This window comes from Xenia sp. Carnegie-2017, unplaced genomic scaffold (assembly GCF_021976095.1).
Source record: "Xenia sp. Carnegie-2017 unplaced genomic scaffold, XeniaSp_v1 HiC_scaffold_14, whole genome shotgun sequence".
Lineage (NCBI taxonomy): Eukaryota > Metazoa > Cnidaria > Anthozoa > Malacalcyonacea > Xeniidae > Xenia > Xenia sp. Carnegie-2017.
The window spans coordinates 4,902,922-4,916,266 of record NW_025813447.1 but is presented as its reverse complement, the minus strand read 5'-3'; the positions used below and the strand labels follow the sequence as shown (position 1 = coordinate 4,916,266).

Sequence of the window (13,345 nt, the reverse complement as noted above, 5' to 3'; positions counted from 1 at the left end):
TGAACAACCAAAAATGACAAACATAATTGTATTTGCAAGCTTGAGCGTTCATTTGTTGCACGGATTTGAACAGTACGCTGTTTGAAATATTGTGTTGTTTTTGAATTTTCGCCGCTAATAATATTGTTATCGTTAATTTTTTGATTTTATCTCCAATCTCATCGTATTTGGATCGTTATGTCCGTTATCATGTAATCCTTAAAATCTTTATGCATTTTGCTTGGGCGTGCGCACATAGCTTCTGTTGACGGAATTTACTGAAGATCTTTTTTCACGAGATCGTAATTTGCGATTGCGATATTGCTCGCATGAAAGACTTGTTATTTTGAGATGAAGTGTACACAAAGACAAGCAATCTCTACAGCAAATTTGTGATGAGACTTTGAATTTTTTGCCACAGCGTAGGGTGATACTGGTGATACTTTAGTTTAGAGCTTTTTGTATAAAATTTACGTCATGTGAACAGTGAATCAAAATTTTTTGCATCTAATACATTTGCTGTTGACTATTCAAAGCCCTGCTCACGGATATATTGGTATATATTAGCGAAAGTGCATGCGGTTTCATCTACCGATTTTGTTTATGCACGGAGTGATAGAGTAACGATTTACATGAGTTACGTGCTTGTAGTAATAGTTAATATCTTGATTGTTGAAATGCTACTGCAAAATTTTTATTTAGCATTTGAGTTTTTCCTTCGACTCTTGTTTGTATTTGGCGTCTTTGGCGGGCACAAAAAGTTTCTGCAATCTCCTTTTGAACGCAGAGCGGAAGTCGTTCTTGAAAAACGTATACAAAATGGGGTTGACGAATGAGACGGAGAAGCGTAAGATGTCAAAACAATCCAACACCACTGACGGTATGTGGACCCCGTACATAAAATCGAGGACCACTATGTACCAAGATATCCAACTCAAAGCGAACACCGACAACATTGTCACGAATACCAAGAGTACACGATGCTCCCCTTTGATCTTTGTTGTACTCCAACGGTCCTCACTGCTTCCATGTCTAAGCATGCGCAGTTTTGTCACTGCTGACTCGCACACATCGGAAAATCTGTCAGCAAGCGAAGAGTGTTCTTTTTTTCGACGATTAATGATTACGTCATCACTTCGGTATTTCCCTATAGGCTCTGCACTTCTTGTTAGCTCGATGGACTGGGTCGAGTTTGTCAGCCAAGTTGTTGACTTAAACTTGTTTTTTACGTTGAGAAAGCGGTCATAAGATCCATGATGTTTGGGATAACGACTTGCCTCGTTAACAGGTAGCTCTAGATGAGGGGACTTCGGAAAACGTCGTGCATGCTTCGGTTCAGACAGCTTATTTGATGAATCTTTTTGTGCCGTGATAAGCATCGGTAATTGGGTTTCACAGCAATGTGGAGAAGACGGAAGACTACCCAGATTTTCATGAACAGCTAAATGTGAACTGCTGCGCATGCTCGTAGGAGTCTGTGATAATGTTTGGAAGTAATCAGACCTAGACGGACGGTTCAAATAGGAATCAACTGTAACACTCCGTGGGCGCGTGATTCGTATCTCGAGGTGACTTCGCGGTGTGGAAGATTGCGAACGCTCGAATTTTTTCAAATACGTCCGCGCCTTCGATTCGAGACTCTTTGCTTTGGAGATAGTACGAAACATTTTGGCGTACAGGATAGCCATTGTGAATAGTGGTAGAATAAAGAATGTCACAAATGAGAAAAGGAAATAGGCTCTTTCGAATTGAGCCTCTCTCATAGGGACGTTTTCGTTGCCGGCTGGCACTGTAATAAGCCACGAGCAGGACACGAGGGCTGCCGAGATCGAAGTCGCCCACGATAACGTGACCAGAATACACATGCGAGTCTTCGTGAGAATAACTTGGTATCTAATGGGATAGAGTATCCCAATATACCTTTCGATCGTAATCATGAGGATGTTCAGCATGGTTGAAATCGCCAAAAAGCGGAAACAGATGGCTTGTGCCAAGATTAGAGTTTGCAACTGCTGATTAAGACAGTTCGAGGCGATATGAAGGGGAATGGAAACCAGTCCGGTCATGAGATCTGAAACGCTGAGGCTAAGCAGGAATGCATTTCTCTTCGTCTGAAGCATTTTGTTGGAGGCCATGGTGAAGATAACATCAAGATTTATGTATGTAGTTAAGAAAGAGACGACGACGAGTAGCGAATAATAAACACCATCATCCTTGAAACATTTTCCTGACCATAAGTCATCGTCGTTCCTTGTCTCATTCTCCATTTTTGTTATTGGACCATTAGAAACGACTGCTTCTAGCTGTGAAACTAAAATCGACGAAGAAATTATACAGTGTTAGATATTTGACGGATCAACCATCTACTGGAACTGTTTTGAGTCTTTTTTTAGTTCGTGAATTGATTCGCAAAAATGGCGGAAAATCATCCGCGTAGTTTTACGGTTTTTTCGCTTATTTTATTTTTGATCGCTGATATGAAGTCGATGTTTATTCATGATAATTTAGAACACTCTTGTTTTTCAGACTAACTGTAACGGAAACAGATTGTTATCTGTTTTAAACTGCTGCCGTTACTCCGTACATCCATTTTAGGGTTTTTATAAGAACGTGAGCCTTCATCAGATTCAATTATCTCTCTAAAACATCCATAAAGCGATATCGGGCATTATCCAGGTCAACAATGTTGAAATTCTTACATTCATATGACTGATGCACGCGTTGGCACCTGACTACATAATCATCCTTTAACTTCAAATGTTCTGATTTGTTGTGCTTTGTTTTAACCGCAAAAGAATCATTAGAATGTTCTTGAGATTGAACTGTATACGTAAATAGAGACGAATTCAATTTCCGAACAGCCGTTATGAAATTTTAATTATTATATTTCGTGTGTCATAATTTTGTGTTTGCCTAACATACTGCATTAAATTGTTATTGCCTTTCTGCACTGAAAAGTTTTTTCTGTAGCAAAATACACGAAAGTTGTTTTGATCGCTGAAACAAACGATTTTACTCGCTTAAGATGATTTCTCCGATTGTGGTTTTTCTCTATACACACAATTACAAAAACATATGAATCACATTTGGAAAAAATTTTTTAAAGGCATTGTCAAAGCTTTTGCAAATTGACCATTTATCAGGTTAAACAACCGTTCGTTGCAGGGGCGAAATCTTCACTCCAATAACATTTATACTAACGCAATGTCGAAAATCATGTATGCAAACAGGTACATTACATTACATATCTCGATTTATCGAAAGTTTTATTTGCAAAATTAGGTTTTTGAGATGAAGTTGATGTGATCTAGACATTCCGCTTACCTTTCGTGGAGAATCGATCTTTTTGTCCGTCGTACACACGCTTTTGAACGTCTAAAATAAACTACACTGTCTTAATTGCGACGGCCCAACGACTGATTAACTTCCCTAGCACACAGCGCAATTACATGACGTAAAGATATTGCTCGAGAAAGATTGCGGTGCCACAAAGTAAACAAGACTTTTTATCTTTAATACGCAGAAATTTGCGAAAAGTCTCTTGCGTTAAGGAATTTTGAAATTGCCTTTCAAGATGTTAAAACAAAGTTGGGCGTGTGTCAACTGTCAGCACTTTTTAAATGCACATGGAGCTTCCTGAATACGACAGAGAAAAACGTGAAATAGCTCACGAAAACTTCCGCGTTGTGCAGCTGTTATCGCCGGCTTGAGCGCGCAGTGAATACATTTCGAAAAGATTATAAATAGAGCATGGGGTTAAAAAGGCTTATATCTTACAGATTTTGAAAAAGTCAAATCAGTTGCAATTCTTCTGGGATACGGAGGCGCATGCGTATGTCATAAGCACTGTGCATCAGAAAAGTGCTATTTTTGTGCATCTTCAGACGAACTTTACGAAACCTATAGACTTCCTGTGTATCGCGTTCACAGCATGCATTAAAACGTTATGATTGACAACGTTGATTTTTTACATAACATCTTCCCACAGGTGTGAGTATAAACAGTATAAATATTTTATATTTATTGATCTTAAGAGACACATATGGAAGGCATGTCAAGTGCATTGATTTTGCACACATGTACCGTCGTCATTTTTAATATTCTCACTATGACATAAAGACACAGAGATCAACTATATTGACTTCTTATGTTCATTATCGTTATGACATGTATATCATGTATAATATATTTCTCATGCAACATCGTCACAATGAAATTTAAGTTTAAGGTGATCCAGCGCTATTGCTGCTTGGATATCCTCACTATTACATAAGCATTCGAAAATTAGGGAAAACAATCACGTTGATTTCTGATGTACGACTCTCGTTAGTACATAAGTATAAGGAGATCAAGTACATTGATTACTTATGTATCATCCTCACTGTAACTAGATGAAGTACATTATTTCTGACGTACCGTCTTCATTATGTCTCAAGAATAAGGAAATAAGTGCATATATTTCTTATATACCATTTTCATTATAACATTACCATGCAGAAGATCAACGTTTCTTTCATTAGTGTTCAATGTGAAGGGATTTATTTTCGTTTATAAACTATAAAGATTTTTGAATCTAATCTAAAATTTAAAAAGGTTTTCACGGACGTTGTTCTTAATATAAAATTGCTTATAATCCACGCGCAACAACCTATTGATCGTGGTTTAGTTGCACTATGTGAATGATTTGGAGAAGGATGGATAAAGGAAGTAAGCTAGATAGAAGGATGGATAAAGGAAGTAAGCTAGATAGAAGGATGGATAAAGGAAGTAAGCTAGATAGAAGGATGGATAAAGGAAGTAAGCTAGATAGAAGGATGGATAAAGGAAGTAAGCTAGATAGAAGGATGGATAAAGGAAGTAAGCTAGATAGAAGGCAAAAACGAATAAGGAAGTGCTGATAATGGTAGATGAAAAGGAAGAGTTGTTTGATAAAATCATAACTAAAAAAGAGGTAAATTGCATCCATCATTTTTGTTGTTGATAACTTGGTAAAAGAAGTAATCGCAGGGAATATGAGTTGAAGGCAAAAGACGAAAATGAAGGACGATGATTGGATATAGCAACATAAAAAGAAGAGCTGAAAACAGAGAGACCTGAAGAAGATCACTGCTATTTCAACGGACATAACACTATATAGACACACAATAGTGTAAACGTTAAGCAAAGTTGTCAGCAAGGAGTCAGCGTTGGGTGTCATACAAATGAACAAGAATTAATTTACTACAGTCTGTAAGGTATATATGTCGTTTACTGACTTATGTCACGGGGTCTAAAAAACGGCTCTGAAGTCTTATACGGACTCAAACGCACCGCTTGCACAGCCAATCAGATTGCAGGAAGAAAACGCTAAGATATGAAGTTGGACCACAAATGAAAAATATATAACTTTTTAATGGTTAGAGCGTAGGTCATTTATCAGTGAAGTTGATTCGTGAATTAATCCTCCTTTGCTTGAACAATGCTTTATCCTGCCGTGAATGGCGACTGCCGTGAATTTGTTCATTTCTATCAGAGAAATTTGAAGTTATCATTGCCAAAGTGTAAAGTAAAAGTGAATGATTGGAAAGTTTAAAATACACAGCATTCTCAAACATGAACGGCAATGCCGAACCATTCTTTACTATTATCCTGGAAGTCGACGGCATGGCGTGTGGCCATTAACATTGTATCTCTAGGCTCGACTTCTTCACAATTGCACACGAATTATCGTCGAACCACGAGGACGACGAAGAAGCGTCTTTCGAGGACGAAGTCTCCTTCGACAACGATAGTTCTTTTTCTTTTGTTTTGCTCGTCTTTTGTAACGAAACAAATTCGTTGTTGTCAACAAGTTCGCAATGTTGCAGATACTGGGAGAAAAGTTTCCTCGCTTTTGTCAACACCTTCAAGGCGTCGTTTTTCCGTACTTTTTTGTCGAAAGACGACGCTAAAGAGTTGTAGTCCTGCTCTTGAAAAACCCGTTCGCGATTTAGCATAAGAATGGCGAGACATATAAACAAAACGAACGGATTTCCGTCGCCTAAATGATAAGGATCTGGTAAACTAAGCAATTCCAGTTTCCCGTCAAAATCGTTCAGGTTTACTAGTGAACATTCCGCTTCATCAGTAAAATTTTCGTCGTCGTTTGCGTACACGAGCGAGTGATAAGAGTATGGTAACGAGTTGTAACCCTCTGAACGCAAGATTGCACTGGAGTTATTGCAGAGGTTATTCGTTGTGTTAAACGTCTCGGTGCTTGGAGACTGGAGTATATCTTTAGGAGGTGGGGGCAGTAAAGAACTCCAAATGACTTCCATAATCCAAAGGGCATCGTCAAATTGAAACTCACGTTTGAGATCAAGAACAAGCCATCGATAACAAAAAAACATGTCATCTGCATCAACCTAAAAATATATAGGTATGCCTTTAGTTAATGGTTTTAATGCTCACTTGTCTTCCCTTGTTTTGGGATTACATGTCACTTGTGTTCCCATGGGATATGTTTAAGCATTATCGTTATTCCTTCTACAGAAAACTATTGTTTTCAGAGTAAGCGAACACAGAAAATTTGCATTGCATGACGAAATTTGTGAGCTGACTTACGCCACTGTCCTTAAGTTACGTCATTCACGTCTTCTCAATATGTCCAGCCATCATCGTAAATGTCTTCTCTTGTCCTATGTTCATGTTATACATGTCTTCCCTTGTGTTATGTTTATGTTTACGTTATACATGTCTTTCTTTGTGTTATGTTTATGTTTACGTTATACATGTCTTTCTTTGTGTTATGTTTATGTTTACGTTGTACATGTCTTTCTTTGTGTTATGTTTATGTTTACGTTATACATGTCTTTCTTTGTGTTATGTTTATGTTTACGTCATACATGTCTTTGTTATGTTTATGTTTTTATACATGTCTCTTTATGTTTATGTTTATTTACATGTCTTTCTTTTTAGGTTATGTTTATGTTTACGTTATACATGTCTTTCTTTGTGTTATGTTTATGTTTACGTTATACATGTCTTTCTTTGTGTTATGTTTATGTTTACGTTATACATGTTTTTCTTTGTGTTATGTTTATGTTTACGTCATACATGTCTTTCTTTGTGTTATGTTTATGTTTACGTTATACATGTCTTTCTTTGTGTTATGTTTATGTTTACGTCATACATGTCTTTGTGTTATGTTTATGTTTACGTTATACATGTCTTTCTTTGTGTTATGTTTATGTTTACGTTATACATGTCTTTCTTTGTGTTATGTTTATGTTTACGTTATACATGTCTTTCTTTGTGTTATGTTTATGTTTACGTTATACATGTCTTCCCTTGTTTTCCAATGTCATGTGCCTCCATCATTCATGTGTTCACTTGTCTTATGTTGATGTTACTCATCTTCCCTGATTTTTGTCGACGTCATACATGTGTGACTTCATTTACTTCATGCATGCGTCATGAAGGGAAGACATGTATGACTTACGTAGCAGTTGATACTTGTCTTACGCCAGGATGTCTTAGTACTTCTTTTATTGACTGAAAATAAATGGTTACTACATGGTCACCTTTAACAGACACTTGTACAGCTCTGGATCAAATTTCTGCACCAATTGCGTGAGATGGTCAAATTTTAAAGACATCGCCTTGCCGTCTGGAAGAAAGTGTTTCTTACAGCGCGCCATGAGCGCTGAAAAACAGGTGAACGCCACGGCCTCATCGTCCATGACAACCATCAGCGGAGAGGCTAGGTCGCTCATGCCTTGCGCGTACGACACATCCGGGTTAAGTACGGCGTAAGTGACCAATATGTTGAACAATGACGTCAGATGATCGTGGTCGTCAGGGACATCGAAGTATGGGTAAGTCCTATCTGTACGGGTGACATCCTTCCACACCATGTCTCTGAGGGATTTGGTTTTTGACAATTGATCTTCTCTTTTCCACGAGGCTAGCATTTTCCAGTACACCTGGGAATTTTTGAATAGCGAGATGTAGAAATGTAAAAATCCCCCCCTAAATACCATAAAAACTTGCAGCACGTCCTCACCTTACATTTCATCGCCAAGAATTTTTCTCGTTCTGTTTGAGTCAAATCCGGGGAAAACGTTCAGGAGATGTTTCCACACGTAATGCCGTAATTGAGGTTCGATCCCCCAGTTGAAAACAATCACCCACAAATCTTTGGGGTTCATCAAGCGGCCATCGTCGTCGAGGTGCGTCGACCAATCGTCAACACCCAGCGGAGTCTTGCGCGTTGTGTCAACGAATGCGCTGGTTATCTGGTAGAACGTGCTCTCAAAGCGTTTCCGTAAGGCAGATGCAATGGGTAGGGTGAGTTTATTACCAAATGATTTTATGTCTTTTATCATGGGAATATCAAATGCATTCAGTACTATCCAATCATTGCTATTGTTTTCCACGATAGCTAAAAATACATCATTGAAAAAAAATCACTTTTCAAAGTACAAGTCAACTAAAAAAGCTAATCATATCATTTCGTGCGTGTCTTATTTCAATGCTGAAAGTTATCAAAATACAAGTTCGCTTACGTCCGTCCACGACACGAGTCGCAATTTCAAGGTAGGGAGAATTTGTTGTTGCCATTATCGCTTCGTGAAGGTCGTCGTCGGATGTAATTGCAGTGTTTGTCAGGCGACCTCTCCTTAAAAGTCTGTAGAAGATTTCTACATGCCTGTACAAAATAATGTATACGTTTTTAAAACATAAGTAAAACACCCAGAAAAAGAAAACAGCGCACCCTTCAAACTTTTCATCAGTCAACAGGACTGTATACCCCTTTGGCCGGTTAGTCCCTTGGCCAAAAGGATAGAAAGCCAACTTTTTCATGTGGTAATTTTACCATGACCCCATGAGGTTCCAGGGGGTGCCACTTCGTTAGAAAGTCTAGAGTAGTTGTTGTGATTCATACAGTAGCAAAGCCAGCCCGTTTTTTGCTACTACAATGCAAGTATTTTTGTGTTCAATCACTGGAAAGACAATTGACTTAATTTTGCAAAATAAATAATAATTTTGCTGAGAAATGTACATTGTCGGGCTTGGGTTCTCACCACTGGTGGCATAGCCAGCACACAAGTTTTTCATGCAATATAAATTTTTTGGTTTACACTCACTGTAAAAACAATAAGTTTCTGAAGGAATGAATAATTGACTTAGAAGATGACTACCGCTAAGGTTGTTGAAACGTCAGTCAACAACAACAAAAACAGTCCTTCTCTAGACTTCACCAACCTGGACAATCTAAATCTACAAACATTGAATGAATAATGTTAATGAAGAAAATTTACATGGTATGAACAAATTTGTGGGCTGGCTATGCCACTGGATTCCCACCTTCTATGGTTCAATAGTTCTGCTTAAATAGACTCTTTTATTGAGGTAATAAAGGGACTTGCTATAAAAGAGTCTGTTATGAAGATGGGTGATCTATCCCTTCTGCAACTTGACAGAAAGGGATCTCCGTTTACTGTAAATACAGGGGAGACTTAAATTAGCAAAATCTGTCATCTTTTTTGTGAAAGTGAAAAGATAGTTAGAGGACAGTAGAAATGTCCTGTTGCATGATGCAATTGTGAAGGAATTCCTCTCAATGCTTGTTTACAAACATACATGTTTCTTGTATATTTCATCATTTGAATCTTAATCAAATCATAAATCAACAAGTTTCCCGCTTCTTTCCTTCACCATGAGATCATACAACACAAACACAAGTTTCCTGCTTCTTTCCTTCACCATGAGATCATACAACACAAACATTAATGCTAGCTTCTTCATGATTGTTAAATTTTGGGAAAGACTCAGTGGCAAAGCCAGCCTGCCTATTAGTTCAGTTATGCAATTTTTTGTGTTGACTTACAGGCTGGCTATGGTGCTGGAGTCCCTTCACTGATTTCGTAAACATATTGAGATCTATAAGTTCTTATGAATCAGTCCTGAGAGATTAGAGGAATGATTATTTACCAATAGCGGATGATGGTGGATAAATATGAATGCCTTCAATGACAACTGTTTATAATGAAGATTTAAAAAATGATGTAATTTATATAAAATCTTAATTGTTTAATGGTTAATAATCAACTACATTTTGCGCAAGACCACCCATCAACTGTGTGGGTTATAATGTCATTATATAATACCTTTGGACATAAAACGCTCGCTGAATCCATTTACACAAGTCATTGTACGTTGTAATGTTCGGATCAATCACAAAACGACGGATGTCTTCCGGATTTTCTTCCAGCTATAATAATACAAAAGTTTCGTCTTCACATCTTATTGGACAAAGAGGTAATGAAAAATTTGACAAATTAAAAACGAAATTAGTGCAGTTTTAGGAGCCAGATGTGAATAATAAAGACAAGATTCTATTTACACATGAATAATAACGCTTTAACAGGTATAATCAATTAATAAATTTTAACAAAAAGATAAAAAATCAAAGCATTGAAATTGTATATACTTACACACACTTTTACCCTTACAGCGTTTATTTCGGCAATCGAACTCATTTCACACTGTGAATTTTCCAATCATTAATTAACTGTGGAGTAAAATTTCACTTACGGAGATATCTGTTTGTAAACAATGCCTCCTTTTTTACAGCGCGTGGTATCACGCGGTTGGCCGCTACTCGATACACGCAAGATCAATACACGCGAGGCGGTGACCGTCGTCAAATAAACACACACCCCTTACAGAAAAATTATTCTATACAATGTATTATTAAGCCTTTAATAACAGAGCTCGAGATCTTTACGGAGAAATAACGGACCGAGTTCTTTTTGTACAGACCGAGCCCGTAGGGCGAGGTTTGTACAAAAAGACAGTGGTCCGATATTTCTCAGTAAAGACCGAGAAAACGAGGTTATTAAAAGGTTTATTATATATTAAATAGAGTTAATTTAGAATGAAATATGATACATAAGTTTGCCGAAACATGCACGCATTAAAAAAGTTTAAAAAAGTTGTCGTTTGCGTTAAATGATGTATAAATCGTTGATTCCTCATTTGCAACGTGTCAAAGACCATCCATACTTGCAGGTGATGACATGATGCATCTCCAGGATGCTGTCGGGAAGAATTCGTTTTGAAGGTCAATTTGTGATAAAGAGCTGTTTTACTAGGTTTTGCTAGGTCACCATTGCATTGCAAGTATGTGAAAGGAGCAAAGAATAAAACACTTTGCAACACGTCAAAGACCATCAAAGATAAAATTTTTGTCCTAAGAAATCAAATTCACAAAATACCTTACTAGAAAACAGCGAACATTGAAAACAAGATATTTCGAAAGAAGGAATGAAGACCACCAATAATATTGTCAAGAATTCAAATAGCTTATGGAGGCAGAATGAATGCATTAATACTTGAAAAGTTTAGAGTTTAAAGTTCAAACATTTTTAAAAAGTTTAGATGCTCTGGCTCATAAGAAAATTGGGCATTGGAAAGCTGAAATTCACATGCAAAATTGTTTTTTCCAGCGATGATTCTATCCTGTTAGAGGTTAGTACAACCAGTTAAGTCCTAAGCACTTCTCTGTTATTTCGAAAATCCAAACGAAAAAGGGCAAAAGAATGAATAGATAATCGAAGGCTTTTTAATGTCAAGTCATGTCATAATAAACATAAGATCTATCCTGAATTCGGTTGATTCTGACAAATTATGCAGTAAACAGAATAAATATATGTTTCACATCAAACTTTCGTGTTTGATTGGTGGAATGTACAAGCACAGTCTAACCACTTGTACATCTACACTCCTCATTTTCAGTTTTGATATTCAAACGTGAACCATTGACTATTACTAATGAACTATAAAATTAAAATTTCACTTCTTAGTAATTCACATTGAATGATGTTTGAAGCCAGTACATTAAAGAAACTTGACGTTAGATAGTTTTCGGGCATACTCATATGTTTTTATCTTTAAATATAATATCTAATTTAATATTTATTTTGATAAAGATACATTAATGATGAAATTTGTAACAAAAAGTAAATACCGATTACTAACTCTCTGCGCTGAACAGATTCAAGCTAAAAATGTTGCTTGATTTCGTGTAAAATTCTAGTGATATCTGCAACAAGCAACGTTCTATCTTTAGACTGCTCAGTTCTATCATTCCTTTTAAGTTTGGGCAACGAAATTTCTCTCTTTTCATTCCCCGGGCTGACTTCCCATTCATGTTTGTGGTGTTGCTCGTATGAGTTTATTTCGCCTTCGACTTGCTCGAGTTTTTTGCAAATAGAGTGAAACCTTGCGTCACTTGTCAAGCTCACAATGTCCGGGTTTTCTCTATCAAGCGAACGTTTTTCGAACCAATTTCTTATGATGTTTTGTGCTTCTGTTTCATTCCTGTCGTGAGTTTCTTCCATATTTTGTTCAATGCCAAAAGATGTTGTATTGTTATCATCAATGATCGCGTCTATGGTTGCCGTTTTACTCATTATGTTACGTCACAAAAGCCTTGCCGCGCGACAAATAAATCCTCGTTTGTTGCACGCAGCATTGAAGGTCTAAACTGCAAGAAAGTGCTTTAATTTCACTGTCTGAAGCAGGGATCGCGTAGCATGTGTTTGATGAGGGGTAGTGGTATTTGATTTCCACTGAAGTCACGGAGATATAAAGTGCGTAGGGGATTCGAAAACAAATTTCAATGGCAGCAAAATTATTGAAGTGGCAGTAGCTCCACCACGCCTTTGGTGATAAGCATTAGTTTACGGAAATGAAACCTGTTTTGCACTTCATAAAATCATTGAAAACTTTTTTAAGCCTTTAGTATGTCGTCCAGTTGGCTGTATATTGTTGCAAAGAGTTTCATAATTGAAAACGACGAACGACGTTATTTTTTGTTATCTTTTTTTGTTATCAACGATTTGGCTTAGAAATAAAGCTCACTTCAATTCCGAGGTGGAAAATTTTGGCAACTCGGCCAAATGCATAATGATCTCGCTTCAAACTATGTTGCGTAGCTCATTTCCCTTTTTGCAGTGAATTACAAAGTTTTCCAAATAATGGAAGAAAAATTTGTAGTGGTAGAAAAATTTTAACTGTCTTATGTTGATCCTTTCTGAAACGTTATCTCAGGGTATTTCAATAACAATAATATTCTACTGGACAATAAATGAGAGAATTGTCTTAATAATGTGTATTTATTATATAAAACTTCCTCGTAAGTTTTGATCAAAAGAAAAAATCTAAAAAAGTCTACAACACGAAGTATTCCCAGGCGGTCACCCATCCAAGTACTAACTTCGCCCGACGAGGCTTAACTTCGGTGATCAGACGAGAACCGGTGATTTCCTCGTGGTATGGTCGTAGACATCACGTTGGCAATTTTATTTTTATTTAAATGCAGCAATATAAAACAATATAA

General features: G+C 37.0%; 2 protein-coding genes and 1 non-coding gene across 3 annotated transcripts; all 3 read right to left on the bottom strand.

Annotated features, from left to right (window-relative positions):
* Nucleotides 1–282: 282 nt before the first annotated feature.
* LOC124435421 (alpha-2C adrenergic receptor-like) lies at nt 283–3,433 on the bottom strand. The gene is made up of 2 exons (XM_046985357.1): nt 3,304–3,433; nt 283–2,290 (listed from the first exon to the last, which is right to left on the bottom strand). The coding sequence occupies exon 2, from the start codon at nt 2,244–2,246 to the stop codon at nt 678–680; it is 1,569 nt and encodes a 522-aa protein (XP_046841313.1). The 5' UTR covers nt 2,247–2,290; nt 3,304–3,433; the 3' UTR covers nt 283–677.
* A 1,917-nt stretch (nt 3,434–5,350) lies between these two features.
* On the bottom strand, nt 5,351–10,566 carry LOC124434957 (TBC1 domain family member 25-like). The gene is given in 7 exon segments (XM_046984914.1): nt 5,351–6,362; nt 7,521–7,922; nt 8,003–8,054; nt 8,056–8,380; nt 8,505–8,647; nt 10,110–10,213; nt 10,437–10,566. Coding segments are annotated over 7 exon segments (1,797 nt in total). The 5' UTR covers nt 10,482–10,566; the 3' UTR covers nt 5,351–5,636.
* Nucleotides 10,567–13,173: 2,607 nt separating this feature from the next.
* LOC124435743 lies at nt 13,174–13,292 on the bottom strand. The gene has a single exon (XR_006945140.1). It is a non-coding gene; the product is annotated as a 5S ribosomal RNA (ribosomal RNA).
* Between the last annotated feature and the right edge of the window lie 53 nt (nt 13,293–13,345).

Bases quoted from the DNA above. Each gene is read 5' to 3' on its own strand.
- LOC124435421 (XM_046985357.1), bottom strand. From the start codon at position 2,246: ATGGAGAATGAGACAAGGAACGACGATGACTTATGGTCAGGAAAATGT.